Source organism: Cavia porcellus, unplaced genomic scaffold (assembly GCF_034190915.1).
Source record: "Cavia porcellus strain 051 isolate PalLab524CR breed Dunkin Hartley unplaced genomic scaffold, mCavPor4.1 scaffold_30, whole genome shotgun sequence".
NCBI lineage: Eukaryota > Metazoa > Chordata > Mammalia > Rodentia > Caviidae > Cavia > Cavia porcellus.
This window is the reverse complement of record NW_026947513.1, coordinates 37,679,176-37,701,770: the sequence shown is the minus strand read 5'-3', so window position 1 is coordinate 37,701,770 and position 22,595 is coordinate 37,679,176. Positions and strand designations below refer to the sequence as shown.

Below are 22,595 nucleotides of genomic sequence, written 5' to 3'. Positions count from 1 at the left end.
ATAACAATATTCAATGCATTAATTAGTTATGCTCCTATTTTTTATAAAATTTTGTTTTACCATTTTCCCATTAAAAACACTTATTTGAAAAGTTTTTAAATTTATGACTATGGAAAAGTCTCTTAAAAACACATTTTAAAAAGTTGGTCACAGATAAGACCTATGAATTTATCTATATTGAAATTGAGAGGTGCTATTAGTCAAAAACATGTTAAACATAGAGGAAATTATTCTAAAGTTTGGGAAAATACTTGCAATATACATGACAAAGTACTGAGATAGTTTTTAATCCTTCCACAAACAAAGAAACATCTTAAAAGATTAACCACACTACACCTACACACACAAACATGATCAAAAGTCATATAGATATTTTTCATGGAAGAGAAAATATGTAAATCAGAGTATCAGTAGCGGTCCTGGAAATGTAAGACATTATCATGGGGTCATATCGTCTTATGTGTTATTCATATAAAAAAAGCTTCCGGGAAGAGGAGTTAGATAAAAATCTGAGCTTTATTAAAGACCACAAGGTTATTTCACTTTGAGTTCTCCCACTTCATGGTGTGGGCAGTTGAACTAGGACCATTGTCTTGGGGTTCTTTCCTAAACAAAAATAAATACAACAATCAATACAAATTAATTTCAAAATATTTATTTACAATGAGGAAACTCCTACAAATTACAAACCTTTAAAAACTGACAATACCACAATTGTACTAAGCCAATAAATGAAAAAAAAAAAAAAAACTTGCTAAAATTTTCATTTTGAACAGAGTCCTAAATTACTGTTTCTTTCAGTAGTTTGGCTGCATACTTTTTAAAATTGTTTTTCATATTACAACAATTTTGAAAATAATTCCATTATTTTTCAGCTTGATTGAAACTTGTTTTCAGTGTTGGTAGTACAGCTCTGTGGTTTATTATCAGTAATGCCATGCTTTTTTAAAACATATCTTTGTCAGATTTTGGAAATGTTTTAAACTGCATTTCATGTGAAAGCTGTGAAATTTGGGGATGCTTAAAGTTTTCTTTTTCAAGGAAAAATATTAAAGGATGATGAACTAATTTTCCAGATCATTGTTCCCTTACTATGTCCTATGTTTTATACTTACTAGTGTTAGTATTTGGGGTCACATCAACAGGAAATATATGTGCATATGCTTGTGTGTGCATTCACACACATATTGCAACGTATATGGACAGGAACTCCTAGGACATAACGTATCAGATACATTAAGTTGTACATCCCTATGTTAAGAGGCATAAAACATGAGACTCAACGACACTGATATATTTATTTGTATAATATCCACAGATCTGTGTCCTACAACACACAAGCATTCTGATACTTTAAAAACTGGTGTATTTATACCTGTATGTATATCATTGAGTATATACCTGACAAGAGAGAATTTCTGCTTACAGTTTTAAGTTTCTTTAGTTGGCAGAATTTTTAACAGATAAAGTTTGCATTCATTCAGGACAAGTTTACATGCAGTTCAGTCTCAGGTCCACGAGCTCTGTGCTGTGCAGTGCAGGTGGTTCCACAGGATGGGCAGCAGAAGTCCTGGAAGGCATTCCTGCACAAATAGGAGTGGCTGGTTATACACACAGAAGTTACCAGGTAAAAGGAAGTACTATTGACACATAAGAGAATTCAGATCCAGAAAATATACAGCACTATCATAAGTCAGGGGGAAAAGTAAACCTCAAATAATAATGTTGCTAGGATCATCTAAGATTAAGTATAGATACTCACATGATCACACTCAAATTAATAATCAATCAAACAACCCCCAAAATTATAAATACCACGAGAAACCTCATACATGACCATTCAGGCTAACTAAAATCGACGGGCTAAGAATACAAAAATCCCAGTGTTGGTGAGAAAATGGAGCCACAGAAATTTACTTACTTGGGTACATTCAGGTTTGAAAGTAACTTATAATTATATAATAAAATTGAAATTAATGTGGCTTTATCTAGTAAAACAAAGAATATCTACATATTCTTATAAATATTTATAGAAAAACATATAGTGGAAAATACATAACAACCTGATGTCAAAGCCTCAAACTGGGGGCTGGGGATTTAGCTCAGCGGCATAAGCGCCTGCCTTGCAAGCGGGCAGTCGTGAGTTCGATCCCCGGTCCCGATAAAAAGGAAAAAGACAAAAAAAAAAAAAAAAAAAAAAAAAAAAGAAGCCTCAAACTGGGACCCATCCAAAGCTCCTCCAGTGGTAGATGGAGTAAATGCATCACAGCACATTGACCAAAGAGACCGCTCTATGACAGCAAACACCACATATGTCCATGTCAATAGGAGGAGTTTGCCAATCAGAATTTAGCAGACAATAAACTTCCCAAAAGGCTTCAACATGATTCTAAAGTAAACAAAAGAATACTGTAGTTTCCTGGGATGCACTAACATGACAAATTTGCAAAGAACAGATCAAGGTTGGAAGGAAGGATAGAGGCAAACAGCATACAATAGCCATATGAGCTATTGGAAATTCTAAGCTCCCAACCTGGGTATTTTTTAATTGTGTGCCTGTTTTATAACGATTTCAAGACCATAGGAATTTTAGGAATTCTTGGGCAACTGTGATAGATTTTATCATTTTAAAAAGTATAACAATAATATAGAGGAAAGTATTAGTCACAAAAAGTCTCTGAGAAGCATGGCATGTGCAATTGCTGGTTGAATGAGGAAGAGAATAGCAGTGATACAAAACCTAAATTCAGAAGAAGACCTGATTTGAATGATGTGTGGAGTCATAATGCAGAACGTGGGCTGATTCAAGGATCATAAAGAGATCAGCAGATAGAGAAGCCTGACTGTTACATTCAACTGTTCAGTAACTCCTGTCTGATAACATGTTTTAAAATCTTCTAAATCTTACTGCTCACTAGTTTGTTCAAAAATATTTTATAAGAGGAAAAAGAGATAGCAATATGGGTAAGAAGGCTTATGTCCAACTTCTAATCCAAACAACTACAGAAAAATTTACAGGTGAAGATATGATCAGTGACTAGATATTTGAGAATCTTAAAAGACTTATTCTAATTTCAAATATTTATTTTGTTTAGAAGTGATATCACAGTTAATTTTAAAGTGTTATCTCTTTAAAAGATATATTGATGTATATGGGTAAAATAGTATTCTTTCTGCATAAAAAGCAATGACATATAGAAGTAATAGTATTCAAGCCAATATGCTGTTGGCACACACCTGTAATCCCAGCCCTGGAGAGGATGAGGCAGGAGGACCATTTCAAGTTTGAGACCAGCCTGGTCTACAAATTGAACTCAAAATCAGCCTGACATAGTGAGATCCTATCTCAAAAAGGCAAAAAAAAATTATATCATTCAAAACTATATACACACGCACACAAATATATTCACAGACTGTGGGGGGGAGGGAACTGTTCACATGGGAGATCCTTGCTTGGAAACCATATCATTTTCATTGTTTTGTTGAGTTGGGTTTTTATTTTCTCCTGTTTTGTTTGTTAACTCTGATGGCATAAACAGTTATTTAAAAGATAGCAAGACATGTCATAATAGCCCCTATGTATTTACTACTGGCTTGTTTTGATGTCCTTTATTGCATTCATTATTTTGTTTTTATTGTTTCTGTTCTGTCCTGTTCTGTTTGATTTTTAATATGTCTAAAGGTGGTATCTGCAGCTATTTTGAAGATAACAAAGGCACTGTGGCAACTATTGTTGATTTCATAAGGTTCGGAAGTCATGTATCACTTATTCTGTTTTGATGGATTTTATTCTGCTTTGTTTTCCTTGGTATTATCCTCTTTAAAATAAAGAAAGAATAAAAATAAAATAAAAAATAGCCAGCCAGAGCATTGTTACCTGTTTTTCATTATTGTTAGCTTTGCCTTTTCTTAACTAATCTGTTTAATAAATTCCCCTGAAGAATCTAAACACTAAAAAAATAAAATAAAATAAAATGAGAATGGAAAATGTGGTTGAGGATATTTTTTGATAAGTACACATGGATTTTATACTATTATATTGGAATATGCTTGAAATTTTTCCATAACAAACTAGAAATACACACATCTTTGATATAGTAATTTTACTTTTAGATATTTAGCTCCAGAAATATTGACATAATTGTGAAGGATTTGTGTGAATATATCCATTCATATATACACATATATATGTATATAAATATGTCATATATACACATCATATATATGTATATATGTCAAGTTTCGAACTAACTTTAAAAGGTAGAATGCAGTTGAAGATATTCAATTGCTGTAAACAATAATAGAAATATGTATATTAGCAACACAGTAACATAGTAATTTTCTGTGACTACCTAAAATGTTAAAGAAAAATTTCACAAAATTATTTCTCTTAATTCATATATTTAACCTGTCTAGGGAAATTCAATGCAGTGAAACCTATGTCTATGTAATTCAGTAAATATATGCATGTATTCACATACACTTATGTACACACACAAGAGGCACCCCTGTCCACCTTCATTTCCCTAGGGAGTTTTTAAAATAAGATGCACCCAATTGATATTAGCAACAAGTGTTATAAGATGCTTTGTTTTTTATTTTTTGTTTTTTGGCTCTTCTTATCTTTTGTCCATTCATTCAGTCATTCGGTTGCCATCTCGTTAGTGTCCGTGAGGTGCCATGAACTATTCCAGGCTCTGAGACGACAGTATTTAATAACTTTAGCATAAGTCACTACCTTTGTGGAAATATAATCTTGAGAGATGAATAATGTGCCAGAGAAGTAAGAATTATAGTACGTTATGAGAAAACCAATGAAGAAGAACAAAAGGAGGGGTAGCCACACTTGGGTATCCAGGAAGAGCCCTACTGAGATGGGGACTTGGTAGCACAGACCACAAGAAAGTGTGTGCAGTCCCGGTGCAGGTCTCACAGGAAGTGCTGACATGCTGGAGCAGCACCTACGAGGTCCTCCAGTGGGAACATCTTCTACTTCTGAGAACAGCTTGGAGTTGGGTGCGATGGACAGAGGATAAGGGAAGGCGCCAGGGGAGATGACTTCAGAGATCATCTGGGTGGCTCTCCCTCAAGTAGGGCCTTAAGACTTAAGCAATGGGAAGAGGCCACTGGACATTTATTGTTGGTTTTGCAGTATTGGCCTTAGACATTTTTCTTTTGTAGTTACTTCTTTGTGGTTTGTAAGAAAGTTGTATTGCTTTATATGAAAATACTTATAAAAAGACACATAGTTATCTTTACGTAATTAGAAAGTTTTACCTTTTCCAAAAAAGGGAAGAGTGAACTGTTTATTCTCAGTAACCTGAGAATCAAACAAATCTCGAGCTCTCCTCCCTGGTAAGTGGCGTGGTGTGGCAGACTATGGCCCTTTCATGGGAGAACCACAGTGTCCCCTGAGATCTGCGCCATATTGGAACTTAGGACACTGGGAAACCAAGCAACCAGCCTGCCTCCCTGCTAAGCAATAGTGAGCCTACTGGTGCACGGCCTAGAGTCAAACATCCCACTTCCCCTACCCCTCTTCCCTTATCTCCCCATTAGCAAATGGGAACTAGAAATCTGAGCATCTCTTGGAAGGTTGACCATAGCAAATAAAGGGATTTCCTTTTACCATCTCTTTGAAGGCAAATATTTTTATTACTGTTTTGCTTTGTTCTGATTAATGGTACTGCTCTATTCAATATTCTGTTTTGATAAGTTCTATAATATTCTGTATTTCATTTTATTTTGATATACATGATTGAAAGAACAATTGTTGTAAAGATAACGAAATACACTGTAATACCTATTACTGTTATCCCGGTAACCTGCTGTAAAGTTCTGTACCAATTTCAGTACACGGTCTCAGTTGGCTTTATTCTGTCTTGTTCTGTTGTATTTTACTACTTTTAAAGTTTAAAAAAAAGGGAGACATTATGTTATCTACTATTGATGTCCGGTTGTTTTGTTGTGAAGTGCTGTGTTGCTTGCATGTTCCTGTTCTGATTTGCTTTGTTTCATTCTGTTCTTTTGTTCTCATTAAAATAAAAAAATATTAAAAATCAAATCTCAAGGCATTTTTAGCAGTTGTAGGTAATAATGTACTACAATTCACCTATTTATATCCCCATGCACCTAATTGTTCTCATCCTCCTTCGTTCTCAAAATTCCAGGTAACAGAGATATCTGCGACTGAACAAATGAGTAAAATATAGGTATATTCTATAATACTTATCTAAGGAACATTGTACAAGTAATTTTACCAACCAATTACTTACAATCTGTAAATGCTTGCATTATACTGCATTTACATTTTTACTGAAATTTTTCAGTAACATGGCATAAACACAGCAGCAAAAGCATTACATAACACGTCTGACCATCTCCCCTCTAATGCAATGGTACAGCATCCCTAACACAGCCAGCTCATCATCTGTTTGCCCTTGTGGACCTTGATGAAACTTATCTAAGGCTTTTTCCTTCCTTCCTTCACTCCTTCCTTCATTCTCTCCTTCTTTCCCTTCTTCCTTGATCTGAATCATTCTTACTCTGTTTTCTTTCTGCTTTGCTTTTTTATTTTTTTGGTTGGGAAATAATAATTATAATAGTGATTTCTAACTGTAAGGTACTGGTATATACACCTTTTTTTCATGAGTCAAGAAAAAAAGCTCTGTGTTTTTATCAGATTTTAATTAAAGCATACTTTGCCATTTTTTGACTAAGTACTTCAGTGCCATTTTCATAATGATCACAACTGTGAGGGGAAACTTTAGATAACCGCAGGCCGATGATGAGAAATCCTGCTGGGCTGGAGCTAAAGGATAACTGAGATTTCTTCCACAATGAAATACAGTCCATGAAGACTGTAGAATTAAACAGATCACCTTTTTCAAACAGATTAAAGGCACTCTTGATGCAAACCTGTGGTTTAATGTTGAAATGTAAAAGCTGTTATTCGTTTTTATATTTCAAGAAATGGCATTAATATTATTTCTCATTAAATGTTCCAGAACGAGAAATAATCTTAACTGATTCACTGATGCACACTTTAATGATTATGTTTAGCAGAATATGCCAGAAAAAATCTAATTAATAATGACCAATACAAGGCCAAGACTCATTTCCTCTCAGATTGAAGAGGTTGGAGTAGATGGTTGAGGGTGAACAGATCCTGGGCGATCAGCAGGGACCTCTACTTGCCCAGGCTCTCTGCTGTGTTCTTAACGCCTCACTTTCTTCATCCAGGCTGCCCAGTTACCCACAATGGCTGCTGGATCTCTGAGCACCATTGTCACAGGCAATGAAATGAAGAAGGAAGTGGCAGAGGGATAAAGGGATTTTTTAAAGTAGTTATCGTGAAAGCTATCTAGAAAACTTCCATTGATGCTATTTTAGTTCTGTAACTTTTAACTATATGTTAAAAGGAATTATTAAATGGGAAAAGTCTAGAAGTAAATAACTCGTAAGTTTTACATGGCTCTAGGCTGAGTCATGTGATAAAATCTCTCACCATCCTGCTTCATGCAGCCTGGACAGTAATCAGCACTTCAGGTAGCACATCTGTGCTGCAAAATGACCTGCTTAGTCCCTTGATTAGTCATCTGAGTGATCACCTTGGTTGTTACAGTACTGCAGGGTTTGTGCTCAAGTGACTCTTACTTTGCCTATGAGAGCACTCACAGCATCACAGTAATAATACTAGTAATTCAGGCACACCAAGGAGAAGTCTTAGAGTACAGTCAGGAAGTGAAAAAGTAAAAAGTTGATTTAGAAAAAGAAAAATACATCCCATGCGGTGGTAAAATCTATATGAGAGCAAATCTATCTATGAAGTTATGAAGGAAAAAAAAGATATTCATGCAAGTTTTGCCGTCTTACTTCTAAAATTAAAACCACAATATATAAATTCTTAAAAAAGATACAAAAGTTTTTACTTTGTGGGTGGAAGACAAAAAAAGGAAGTGTGAGATGGCTGACAGTAGACAGGAACGAGAAGTGTGTTCTGACCAATTGTAGCTTATACCAGGAGGCACTGAGCCCATGTGCAAACTTCAGCCAGGGATCGTCAGGAGTAAGTTACAGCAAACCATTCACTACAAGCAAGGGATGGTTACCGATGCGGGAATAGGTTTGGGCTGTGAAACAAATATTGCTAGAGTGGTTGCAGGTGCTGGTGAGGAAGTTGCTGCTAAATTCCTGGCAGAGTTGAAGAGGTAGGTTAAAAGAGAACATTGTTTAAGGTAATGATGTGACTGTGCTCTTCTGGAAGAATACAATATACATTTATACAATAGTACCAAGGTACCCAGGCATAGGACACGGGAAAGTATTTTCTCAAATGACTTCAACTTAAACTGAATAAAAACAAAACTCTCATCTCCTGTGAATTTTCAAACATCAATATTTGTAACTTTTAATACCCAATCATTGGTATAATCGTGGCTTGGTGGTCCAAAGTCAGATAGTATTTGATGTACTGTCAAAAGTCAGGAATTAGGAATACTCTGAGGCTATGGCTCAAAGCTATCTTATGCACCGCACTTCATCTCCTCACAAAGGTATTATATCATTCCACATTGTGATGAGAAGAGTGGGTACCATACAATAATATATTTGCAGAGAGACCGTATTCACAAAATTTTCATTACACTATATTTTCTATCTTATTATTTGCTTATTATTATGCATAATTTATCAAAGAAACTTTTTAGAAACTTCTTTATAGGTATACATTATATAGGTATATATGTAGATAATACATTTATACATATATAGTATACGAATAGAGGTTAATGTTCTCCATGGTCTCAGGCTTCTTGCAATCTTTACCAAACAGATGGGGGTGCAACTCTAGCAATAATTTCCACTAATAATCTCATTTAATATGTCTGCCTTCCAAAATAAAGGAAGATAATACAAACCTTACCTGGAAAAATGGAAACTTTCATAAAATATTGGAGTGTTATTCATAATAGTGATCATAGGTCGCCCATATATATTTTACAAGTGTAAGGCATACATATTCATCATATCATAGATTCTAAGTACTTTTCATGAAATAATTCGTTCTCATAGCAACTCCCAAGGCCAGCATGATTATTCTTGCTTTGCAGATAAAAAGCTGAGATACGGTATATCTTAAATAACTCCTTAAGTAACACAGTGAGCCAAGGCTGGAAACCTGGCTTTCTGGTTTCAAATGTAGACTCCTAACCACTAAGCCAGAGGTGTCAAACATTATTTGTGAAGTGACAGGTAATTATTTTATATTTGTCCTTTAATGTCTCTATCTCTGTGCACAAAAGCAGCCTTGATGGCACTAAATGAATAAGCATGGCTATGTCCCACTAACAAAATGCAGGCTTTACTGCCCTCTTCAAACCCCATTGTCCTCTCCACGAGGGAGAACAGGATAGGGGGCGCACTCTGCTTATTCTCTACAGTGTGTCGAAGTCCCACACCATGGCTGTAGGAGAGAATCTGATCAACAGCATGCTGACCGTGGCGTAGGTTTATATACCAAAGAATTATGGTCTTAGCAACTTATCTCTAACAATAATTTTAATTTTATTTTTATGCCATCTTTTATCCTCCTAATAGATTTGCTTTATGTTTTCTTGAGGAGACTCTTAATAAGATTAGTGTATTAAAACTTTGCTAATCCTGCCATTCAGAATGTGCTTATTTTATCTAGTCTTCCAAGTGATTTTGATAGACAGAAATCTCCCTCAACCACTACAGACACACACACACACACACACACACACACACACACACACACACACACGTGTGTGTGTAATATCTTCCAGAACAAAAGTTCATCTGAATAGCTTGGGAAAAATTAAACTCAATCTTAATATATCTTTCTCCATGCTATGTTGCTGCATCTATAATGATAGAGATTATTTTGTAGGCATATTGGCATTTTACTAAAAATTTAAGAGGCACAATACAGATAAGTATAAGCACCAGTTTAGTGGAGAACCAACGATCTTCTTTTAAAATCAGTGGCTTGTCTTGGGTTCCTTTCATTTGTATTTTCCCCTGTGGAGCTCCACACTGAAGCTCTTATCCACGAGCTCTGGCTTCTTGTGTATCATGACACAGTAAACTTCTTGCAAAGCTATGGTAGCTTTTGATGGAGACAATCTTCCTAACAAGATGGATAAAAAAAGTTCTTGGTTCTTGAAGTGCCTTTTTGCATTTTTCCGTTCCTTTATATTAGTTTCCTTACTCAGGTTCACTCAGTGTAACTTGAGGAGCAAGTTAAAATTCTAACTGGATCCTTGTAGGGTTTATTACAAAGGTGATTAGATAATAATAGCCAAATGAAATACCAGTATGTGATCCTTCACATTTTGAAAAAAATAAAATAAAATAAATAAATGTTGGATGCCTCCAATGCATTGTTCTGAGCAAAGTATTAAACCGTTGTAAGTAATTGTGAATAATTACTTGGTTAAGCCATTTCTACTTAGCAGTAACTATTTATACATCCTCTCTAATGGAGTATTGTAATTTACTATGTAGTTTACTAGGAAATAAATATCTAATGGAATAATTAAACCTCAACAGAGACATAATTGCTGAATAGCTTTCTAAAACTCTGGAGACATCTAAGCTGCAGCACATTTATCAAAATAGTTTTATTATATGCACTGAGAGGTTTCCCTCTGCTAAAGGTTGGTCTTTACAATAACCGCTTTTTATAGTAGTCACATCAAGATTTATATGTACACAATATGATTTGCTACAATAGTCTTGAAAGTTGTAATCCCTTTAAGCACTCCTTGCTCTTAAAAACATTTTCAAATACTTTGAGCATGTGACCCATAAGCTTCAAGTTTAATTTAATCTTCAGTATTTTAGGTTGTTCTGTCTGAGAAAAGTTAATGCATATGTTGATTTTATATATTGTTAACATTTATCTCATATAATAGACAATTAAAATGGTTGATCACTCTCTCACCTTTAAAATTTCATTGTATCCAAACTATGAAATTGCTTTAATGTAAGCCAAATAAGCACAAATAAAGATGTAGTTATTTTTTATTAACATGTTCCATGGTTGGAATTTAAATTTAACAAACCTTTGATCAAACACTACCATTCAATTGAATATTTAACTTGGCAAAATTTAATCATATCTGTAATTAAATAACAATTAGCCTTTAATTATTCTAATTAAAGATTGGCTTCATTTCCTTATGATGATTGCCCCTGTAACTTGCTTTAAATTAAATCTACTGGAAATAATAAGTAATTTCTTCTGATGTATGTCCAAGTCTCTGAGTCTCAGATTTGGACACATCAAATATTTTTTTAAACTAAGAGTCAATTAGTTTTTATTTTTTGTCTAACTTTCAATACTTCTGGAAATGTTTCAAACAGAAAAAAAAACCAAATTTTATTATAAGTTTCTCTAATGTGTCTACTTATAAAATCTCAATAATCACTTTTGCTTAGAATAAAATTCAGTATTCTACTAAAACAACCCAAAATATACGTGGATCTTTGTGAAGAAGACATAAATCTGTAATTATTCTTCACTGTTGACATTCCTTTTTGTTGGAAACACTGTGGCATTATAGAAATAATTGGATCTCTCCATCTGGGGGTACCTCTGGGGCTCTTACTGGAATCAGGCAGACAGGCAGGCAGGCAGGCAGACACACAGACAGACAGGCAGATTGTATCCTCCTCCCTTTGGAGCCTTAGAAAATATGGAGGTTTCTGATGTATGTTGTGTACATATTCTTCCTAGAGTTTTAATGATATTGGGAAAAGATGGTAGAATTTACTTGCTTGCAAGAGTTTGTATTTTTTTTCATTTCTTTTACAACTGCTAAAGTAATTGTAGATAGTGGTGTTGTAGATTGTGTGTGTGTGTGTGTGTGTGTGTGTGTGTGTGTGTGTGTGTGTGTTGAAAGGCCCAGATCATTTTAATTCATATTCAAATAAAATGCTTGGTGAAAGGTTCACTATGCCTTGGAAAATGACTCCTAAGTTTTACCTGAAAGATGCCTCCTAACTGAGAGTACTATGCTTTAAATGTCACGGTTCTCCAATTTAGGTGTATATATTGTCGTGGTGCACATCCTCTGCATTAAGCCTTCAGGCTTGCTGAGAATAAGAGGTTTTCCTGGATAGCTCTTGCTAATCCTGGATTAAACCTGATAGCATTTTCATTACTACCCTTTTAAAAAAAATAAAAGAACTTTCATCAAAACCAATTCAATTCTTTTCAAGGACATACAAGTGTAGCATTCTGCATTAGAAAATTTCAATGTTAAAGAGTAAAATTCAATATGAAATAATGAAAGAAAAGTGAATAAGAGAAATTGCATTCATTTCTTATAACTGTAATTAAAACTCATTAAAAAGAGATCACAATTCATTATAACCAGTGAACATAGAAAGAAATACGATCTTAACTGTTTTTTTTTTTTAAATGAACATTATGCTGGGGATATAGAAATGACACTGAGTAAAGTGGGCAAAGAGATGAACTCAATCACATGAGAAGTAAGTTTTATAAAGCTCATGATGTAGAATATGTACCTCCCCTAACTTAGTATACTTAAGTTTTTAGTTGCCTAGAGAATAGTTCTGGTTACAGTTGCTGTTGCTTTTGTTTCTTAGAAATGGCTGGTCACTGAAGCACATAAGAAGCAATCCCTATTATAAGCCATTCTGCTTCTGTACTTCCTGTTTGCTTATCCCATATAAGTCCATCCGAGATCAGGGCCTAATATTTTTGGACTGATTCTGGATCAGTGTTCATTGATTTCCAAATAATGGGCACCATTTTGCTGTTTCTGCCTGCCATTTCATCTGGTGCATTGGCCAGGAGGACCAACCATGTTAACCTCTTTGTTCACTGGTCATGGCTCTCACAGATGGACCAAGGACCTTTCCAGGTCCTTTTTGGAAGATACAACCTAGAGATTTTTTATACCCCTCAGAGGTCTGGAGGAAGATTCTTTGTGGCACACTTGAGCAACTCACATCAGACTCCAAAGGGAAGAGGACACAATTTGCCTGTCTGTCTGTCTGCCTGCCTGCCTGCCTGATTCCAGTAAGACCCCCAGAGGTACCCCAATTAGTGTGGCTATCAATCCTGGTCAGCTCAAGTAGAAGGGGAGTCTAATCAATCTCATTAGTCAAGATCACTCTCAAGGGAAGAGAGTTGGAATGTTTAACCTCTGATCGCCTGCTGCATGAACGTGTGAGTGAGTGGAACAGACACGATAAACCATAGGTTGCTCTGTGTGTGAACCCAGATGGCGAAGCACTAGTCATAGTGTCTGATTTGGTACTCATCTGTGGTTTCATAGTAATCAACATATGGTATAATAGAGTTATAAGTACTATGCACATATGATATAATATAATAACCCACCTTAGCTAACTTGCACCTAAGTGCCCTTAAAGGGCATGGCCAGGCAGGTATCTAAATAGTGTCTTTCTGAGAGGCATCCACCTTTTGACTGTTGCACCATCATTCAAAGGTAAACAACACATGTGTAGGAAGTCAGAGATGGGAACTAATTAGTCAAAACCTTCAGTCCCAGACTGCAGAAAAAAAGACATTTCTGAGGTTACACAGTTAAATATGAAACCAAACTGCTCAAAAAAAAAAAAAAAAAGAGGCCCATTCTTCTTGAAAATTCTGCCTTGGCACCCTCATTGGCTACTACAGTTGCTGCCAACACTCAGAGCTTCACTCCCTGCTCCCAACTTTTCTACATTCAGCCAATTGAACTGATTCCAGCTTGCCATTGCCTGCATTTGGCCACGGAAATCCCACCCTTGCGAGCTTTCTGTTTCTATTCTGATCAGATGGCATTATCTAATGCCCACCCAAGATGACTGTCAGCAACTCATTCTGTTTCACATTTTAAAAAATTGTACTGTCAGCCATGACAAATGAGTTGAAATAATCTTTCCAAATATCACCTTGCCTAGAAATAACCCAGTCAAGTGCTTCTCAAAGACGTCAAAAAGCAGGACTAAAAGTCTATCAACCACTATTACCCAAAACTTGATTTTTAAAATAAGCACTGGTGTTCGTAAGAAAATCAAGTCTGGTAGATGACTATATCGTCTGGCTATGAGTAATAAGGACACAAAAATTGACTATGGACACAAAAATTAAATCTCCCTCCATCTGCAAGAAGCAGAAAAACCTGACTATCCAGGCCCACCTCCACCTTACTCTCTCCTTACCCTGCACCACAGACCGAGCTCTATCAAATTGGGCTCCTGAGAGTCCACTACAAAAGTTAGAGACAAATTGTGATGTTCGCGGTAGACAATGGAATTGGACTTACTGTCTTCCAAAGTTTCCTCTGTCAAAAACGTACCATCATGAGGGCAACTAGGATTCTTGCTTTTTGTCACTTTTGCCAGGCACAAAGCTGCAGCCTAGGAGGACATCTCTTCAAATATGAATAACTGCATAAGCCAGTCTCCTCATTTAATTCTGTATTTTCAACATTTACTGTTTCTTGAGAGGAAGATGATGCTTGCCTCAGCCTGAGACAGAAAACCACAGTCCTGAAATTCTGAAAACTCTCTTCCCAGAGGTATGACTTTTAGACTTATCTCTAGGCCTGGCCATCAACTCTGCAATCTCCTAAGTCTTGGGAAACACACAGGCATCCAGCCACACATCAGACATGTCTAGATTTAAAAGATGCTTTCCTCTGCTTATAGGCTAATCCCAGAAACCTCTTAAGCTGGGAAAATCCTAAAACAAGACACAACTCACTTGAACTAAATTGACACAGGGCGTTACAAACTATTTTCAGGGAGCTCTGACAACAGATTTGGTCAAGTTTGCATCACCTTCTCTGTGGAACAGCCTGTTTCTCTGTCCCTTCCAGCTCCATCGTGGTTCCCCAAGAAAGAAAAAGTAAGGCCTAAGAACTGCAAAATGTCCATAGGGTGTCACGCTGCTAAATACAGCTCTGCTGCTTATAAAGCCAATTCAAGATCGCCAACCTACCCATGTTGCACAATTATCCCTGTATACATTGGCTCAGTCTCCTGCCACACACAGCCTGCTGGCCCTAAAAAATGCTTTTTTCTGCCTTTGATTGGCTTCCATCAGCCAACCCCTCGTTGCCATTAAATGGTGTTGGAAACTACTATGAAGTAGCTCTGAGCAGGATTTAAAAATAACTAATTGGTTTTCTATGTTTATCTGAGTCTGTCCGAGGCCTTGGCATCTTGTCTGGCAATGGAAGCTGGTTCATAGTAAGTGAACCTCTATGAATCACTGGTCCTGGTTCAGGCCTGTAGTGACCTGTGAGTCCAGAGATACCTCAAAGGGCATAATAAAGCCGCAACTGAGGGCAACTGGTTCAGACATCAATTAAACAGATACTGCAGCTGCAGACATTTCATTCCTGCAGTATCACTCCCACCGTAAATGTCATCATGGAGATAAGACAGTTCTCCTAAAGTGGCATAATTTACTATTTGGAAAAGTCTTTGAAGTTATTCTCAAGGTCCTGCTCACTTTCCGTGCTTTCCTCAGTATCCCTGCTGTTTGTTTGGAACTAATAAATATGGGTGGTCCAGAGGAGCTCTTTGCTTAGCTCTCATCATAGGCACGGAGTCAAGAACTCTGAAAGAGGATTTTGAGCCTCCTGGAGCCCTAAAATCATACCGCATGTCTCATTTATTTAAGTTTTCACCATATACTCATTTGTGAGATTGGGGATCTAGGTCAGAACATAAAATGGAATTATCTTAGGTCTGGACCATCCCCTTTGGACAATATCACTGCACTTCAGAGTAATGACACTCAAGCTGCCTGCTGGAAAGACACAAAACCTCTGCCACAATTTCTGGCAGAAACTTGTAACAAAAAAAAAAAAAAAAAAAGCTACAAATTTCTTGGATCTTCCAGCTTCTAAATAATCTAGATCCTTGAGTTCACAAAAACAATGATGCTTACTCAGACTTTGAACCCCTGGGAGCACACAGTGGCCTGCCTGTGCAAATACTTAGACCTGGTCACTGAGGGCTGCCTGCTTCCTTTATCTCCATGCCCTAACAGCCACTGTCCTTCTCCTGCAATGTCTCCAATGTTTTGGTTTTGTCGGTTTTATTCTTTACTGTTTTGTTCAATTGTATTATAACTAATGATATAGGCAATTCTATTAGAGATAGCGGGAGGCATTATGGTAACCATTGTTGATCACCTTGTATTATGTTTTCACATTATCTATTATGTCCACCCTTTTGACTTGACCGATTCTGTTCTGTCATGTCACATTTGGTTTTACTCTCTTCCAAAAAAGTAATAAGAACCGTGGGAGCAATGAAACCCAAAATGTGTAATAGTCATTGTACAAAAGAGAGGAAAAGAAAGTGCTCTAAACTATATAACTGCATGTATATTTAAGTGTATAAGATAAAAAATGATATCACAGAGTTTTATTGGATCATTGAACAGAACTGTTAGCAGTATCATTGTTGGAATGTCCACTCTACAAGCTTTAATTTTGTGACTTGAACAATTATTTCTAAGATGACAATATGTAATCCATTAACTAGTGATTTCCTACTGTTCATTTTTTTTCTGCAAATCTGTATAACTTGTACCCTTTCTCTGTTTTTTTTTCTTTTCTCCTTAAATAAAAAAAAAAGACAAAAAAAAAAAAAAAAAAGAAAGCTGACAAGCTCACCTTACGCAGAGACCTAATAATTCAGGTGTCACTGCTGTACTGGACTTCCTGAATAACTGTGGAATAAATCCCCTGAGAGATGCTGAGTGCATCCTGTTTACAGATGGAAGTAACTCTATTGGGAATGGATGGGCTGGCACATATGCTATGAACACCTTGAAGAAAATTATTTGGGTCAAAGTTTTCCTGCTACTGTTTAGAAACCTGCCACCAATGTCACCAAATCTGCACTCCTAAGGCCCCTCCAAGGATTCAGTTGACTGAAATATCAACCCTAAACAGAAAAAAATTCACCCAGTACACCCAGAAGATCCATTTTAGTCAGACCCAGACCTGCTGCCTACCCTATTTCTGGAAGTCAAGCCACACACTGTCACCTGTACACCTGTAGCTAGCTCGAACTTCAGGGTCTGTGTCACTAACTCTGACCTCCACTGATTTACAGATATACAGCTAGACTTAGTGCTTGTTCACACCTACTCAGGCTGGCCCAAGTCATTCCTTACTTGAGCTGAGAGGGCAATAAATGTTTGTAGGGTCCTGCTGTGAGAAATTGTCCCTAGATATGGCCTACTCTTGATCATTGGTGGCAACAATGGGTCTGCATTTGAAGAAGAGATAACTAAATAAAAACTATATATAGCATATAGGTTACAAGCTCTAAAAAGTTGAAAAAATAAAACACAACTCTATAGAAACAGCTTGTAATTAACTCCACAGAAGTTTAGCTAAAAGATCAGTTTTATTTGTAGGCATTCTTGCACACACATATAACCCAGGTGCATATTAACTACTTCTACAAGTTTCTTAAATCCAGCTTGAGATTCACTATTCCAGAGTTATGGAAAACTTACCTGAACTAGACAGCTCCCTTGAGGCTCACTCTAAAGAGACAACAAACTCAAAACTAATCTGACCATTCAGGACACTGACTAGTCCACACACAGCTGGACACTGTTTACAGGATATTGTTCCTAGGATTGATCCATGCATATTTTCCTCTGTTTTTGTGCTTTCTGAGCTCTATATACCAGTCCTTGCTTCCCCTGCCATTACTAGCCATGATTTTGCCTAACTCAATGAATAGTTACCCCAAGAGAATAGAACAATGAATCAAACACTTGACCAAGATTTGAGTGTCCAAGACACACTGGACACTCTCCAAAATCAGATTAATTCCCTCAGTAATTTTCCAGAGTAGTGTTACAAAACACATAGACCTAAATTATGACAAAAAGTAACTTCAGAACAAAGCAATACAAAAAAAAAATCTTTGTAATAAGAGAATCTTGGGGACCTTGGCTAGGGCCCATACTAGGTTTAGTGAAAACCCTAATGTTACTGCCTTTAGTTTGGCTTTATCTCAGAAGATCACATGTAATATGCCCAGCAAACATTTTCTAGGGAAACTAAAAGGGGGAGGGGATGTAGCAGAAGATGTGCCTCCCAGCCAGTAGATTTCAGTCTGTTAGTTGCCAGGTAATAGTTCCTGTCCCAGGTCCAGTTAGTGTTGTTTCATAGAAATGGCTGGTCACTGTGATGTATATTGTAAGAATCAATCCACAGCTGACAAGCCATTCTGGCTCTGTACTTCCTGCTAATTTATCTCATGTAAACCCTAGATGACCAGGAATTAGGGTCTGATATTTTGGAAATGATCCTGTTCCAGATGCAAAATAAATCTGCCTCCAAATCCTGGGTTGTTTTGGTGCTTCTGCTTGCCATAGTGAAAGCTTATGTGTACTAGGCAAGCTGTGTATTATTAGAAGCTATACTGACACAGGGGGGTCTGCCCAGCTTCTCCCCAAATGCCAATATCTGAAAACACTTTACTGCTGTAGGTGGAGAGGTGATCAGTAATCTAGTAATAGCCAATCATGAAACATAATCCTAGGAGCAAAACTGGTCCAAGAAAAGGTAAAAGAATCAAGCACAGTAAATTCACATTTTTCCTTGCAACTTGCTTAATTAAAGGTTATGTCTCTCCGTATTCAGGGAACTATTTGATCAAGATCCAAAATTTGCTTTCATGCATGACTGTCTACCAAAAGGATATCCTGTTTCAAAAATACAATTGGTGACAATCTTTAACCATTTTATTATGTAGCCAGGTATGTTTTAAACACTTTGGTAATTCACAGTTTTTAACCCTATTAACTTGACATTCTACTTAGTACATTTCTTTATCATTCTGATCTTACAAAAGAGGCAGCTGAGGTATGAACAGAAGTGTGCTCCAAATCACTGAACTGAACAGTAAAGGAGGCAGGTTTTAACTGAAGCAGTCTAGAATCAAAGTCATGACACTCAAGCATCACAAAGTATTGTTTCTAAGTTAAAAAATCAAGTTACATAGGGAGAAACAAAAATAAGATACAGAGAAACTATTTAATATTTATCATTCTTGTTATCTGTAGTCTCTCCCTTTTCTTCTTTAATGAAATAAAGGAATAATTCTACCAATGCCACAAAGATGCTTTTAATTGTACGATGTATTTTATTTTTTTTAAAAAATTGTATTTAGTTAAAGTAGACTTGAATCATGGTTCTATACTTCAAAGCTTGGTGAAAATACTCTAGTAAAAGAGGATAAGCTATATTTCATGTAAGGCAGACTCACTGGCATAGGAAAGCTTAGCCGGGAAATTAAGAAAAGTAGTATCTTGGAAATCGTCATGATCAAGAAACTTTAATTAAGAATTAGTTACACAATGAATTGGAATAACATTGAATAATCACAGATACTCTGGAGTTCTCATCTGTAAAAGGATTGGACAAACTTATTTCAAGAGTTTTCTCAAGTCTGCTGTTTCGTGAATTACACAGTGTGCAGAAAAGACAAATAGTTTAGAGTAGTTAGGAGAGAAGCCCAGAAAGACAGACACTTCTAGAAAAAAATGTGATAACAGCTGAAGGATCCAGGGATATGGAGAGAACGGAAAAAAAAAAAAAAAAAAAGTAAAGGCTGACCGGAATAAAGAAACCATAGATAAAATGTAAATGATTTTTGTTGACAGTTTAAAGGAGCAAGAGGAATAAAGCTAAGATTAAGCACAAATTGAAGACCAAGAATGAAATAGGCTGGCAAAGATTAAAAACAAGCAAAAAGAGATTCTGCATTGTGATGAAACTGGATTTTTACAGCATCTGAGAGAGACAGATGTGATCAGGTGGACATGGTAACTGGATACAGGAAAGGAGAGCTTACGTAGACAAAGTTCTAAATTTAACTCAGTCACAAAGACGTGTAAGAAGTGGAGTGAGGGGCTGGGGATTTAGCTCAGCAGCATAAGTGCCTGCCTTGCAAGCAGGCAGTTGTGAGTTCGATCCCTGGTACTGATAAAAACAGAAAAGACCAAAAAAAAAAAAAAAAAAAAAAAAAAAAAAAAAAAAAGAAGTGGAGTGAATGATACAAATTTTTTGCTCATACTTAAAAGTATTTTGTAACTAGATGTTATGGTTGATACACTGTGTCAACTTGAGATGTCTAGGGTGTGAAGGACATGTAGCTAACTCTCTAGGATATTGTCCATTGTGTCAATTTCAGAAGGTCAGAATTTAACTAAGTGACATGGTGTGAGCGCTACACCCACCCTGGGAGTGAGGCGTGGTAGCCTGCTTACCATGTAAGGGAAGAGAAGAGGCTTGCTTTTCTCCCCACTTTTGCTCTTACTGTTTTTCTGTCACTATGAACTGTTGCTCCTCTGTCTTGGAGCCAGCTGAGTATGGACTGAAACCTCCACAAACTGTAAACTAAATAAACCTTTGCTTCTTTCATTTTGGGCATCAGTTATTTTGTCTCAGCAACAAAAGAAAAGTAACCAAGACGCTAGGTATGTTGGTGCTTTCCTATAATCTAAGTCATTTTGCAAACAGAGACAAGAGACTGATGAATTCAAAGCCAGACCAGGCAATATAGTAAGACTCTATTGAAGTAAGAGTTAAGTGGTGCTGAGGACCTAGCTCTGGGAGTGCTTGTCTAACACTGGTGATGCCCTGGGTTCATTGGTCAATATCGGTAGAAAATGAGGAAAAAAAAAAAAAAAGACTAGTATTGCACCACTGGTTGATTAAATGATCTCTAAAAGAGGGCTTAGAACTCTGCTTTTCTAAAACATGTATGTCAGATATTTGTATTCACTATTTTTACATCAAAATGCCTTATAAATTAGACATGAATTGATTATATCTCCATAAGGCGTTTTTTTTTCCCCCTTCCTATAAAAGACATAAGTAACACACTCAGCCATTTTACTTTTTAAATCCTGGAGGAAAGCTTCTGAAGGCTATGCTTCCAATAGGCATTGCCAGCTGATCAGGGGTTGCCACGGGAGGGCAAATTATTCTCCTGCATTCCACTCAACTACTGTATTCAGGCAAGGCATGTGTTACATAGCCAAGAAAGTTTAGAGGTGTTAATTCTATGTGTTATTGTAAAAAAAAAAAAAAACAAAAAAAAACAACTGAAGGAGGATAACAGGTGTGAGAACCTAACCAAAGTGGTTTTTCCATCTAATGATTATTATTAGTTTTTCTCTTATTATTTTCTATAGGATCCTCCATTTAAAAATATTAAGCTTACTAAAACTTAAGAATGTGAACCAGTGACCTACAAAAGCGAAATATGAGGCCAAGAGTCATGTTGAGGAAATAAAGATTATTATTTATTATGTATTTTGAATGATAAGCAATGACAAGCATTCAATTTATAGCTTCACCTAATAAGATTATTGGTGATTAACATTTACAGAGTAGATTTATGAATAGCTGTGACAATGTGGTGTTTTCCAGGGAGCATTTCAAAATGTTTTGTTCCATGTAAATAATTTTCCATCAGACTTCTGCCTGATTTAAAATTAATAACTAACCTATTACATATATCATTATATTCACTGACTCCCAAAATGATGATAGATTGATATATTTTAAACTAACATTTTTATTCTGTGAATTAAGTTATGAAAGAGATGACTTAATAAGCTGACTTCTATTTGAATAATAAATATTCATTTTTATATACTAGGAAAAATATCATATTTATGCAGTTAACCATCCTGTATATAAGAAATTTTATATATTGATTTTATTATATATGTTATGTTTTAAATTTTTAAAAAATATTTTGAGGTTATTTGAACATAATTGATGCAAATAATCAATATGTACTAAGTAGTTCATGTTGTGACTTGACTCAAGCTCACATTTAATCACCGGTAAGATCTTTCCTGTCTTTCTTTCATATAGGGTTTTCTAGCACCTTTTTTTTTTTAACTTAAGTTTATTGCTGCATTCTAGATATACATAATTATCACATTCAATGGAGGGAAACTACTTGATAAATCTTGCTTGTTCCGTTTTCGTGTTCCCCTCCCCTCCCTTCAGCCCCTCTTCTCCTTGTTTACAAAATCTGTTTCCATTTTTTTCTTTTCCCTTCATCTCTTTACTCCTCCTCTCTCCCTAGTTTCCCTTCCCATTTGAACACTTTTTAAATCCTGTTTCACAGAATCTATTATAGATTTTGGTCCTTGTATACAGTTTTGGTATCTCACACCAGAGAAACAGTGCAATATTTACATATATGTATCCAATTTATTTCACTTAATAGTACACTCTCAAGGTAATCCATTTACCCAAAAATACCTTAAGGTTATCCTTCAAGGCTGAGAATTACTCCACTATATAACAAAAACTCTCCACATCTTTATCCATTCAGTAATTGATGCCCATTTGGGATGTTTCCAAGATGTAGCTATTACAAACTGTGCAGCTATAAACATGGGTGTGCATAGATTGTTGTGATACAATGTTTTTAATTCTTTGAGGAAGATATTAAGAAGAAAAATAGTTGGGTCAAATGGCAACTTTCATTTTAGTTTTTGAGGAATCTCCACACTTATT

At 36.0% G+C, this 22,595-nt stretch overlaps 1 protein-coding gene across 1 annotated transcript in view; it reads right to left on the bottom strand.

Moving 5' to 3' along the window:
- Window positions 1–497: 497 nt before the first annotated feature.
- The window catches only part of Adgrl3 (adhesion G protein-coupled receptor L3), a 798,686-nt gene continuing 776,588 nt past the window's right edge, over window positions 498–22,595 (bottom strand). Inside the window, exon 26 of the mRNA XM_063240383.1 lies at window positions 498–1,583. Coding sequence (XP_063096453.1) covers window positions 1,492–1,583 — 92 coding nt within the window. The 3' untranslated portion in view covers window positions 498–1,491. The remainder of the gene's footprint in view (window positions 1,584–22,595) is intronic.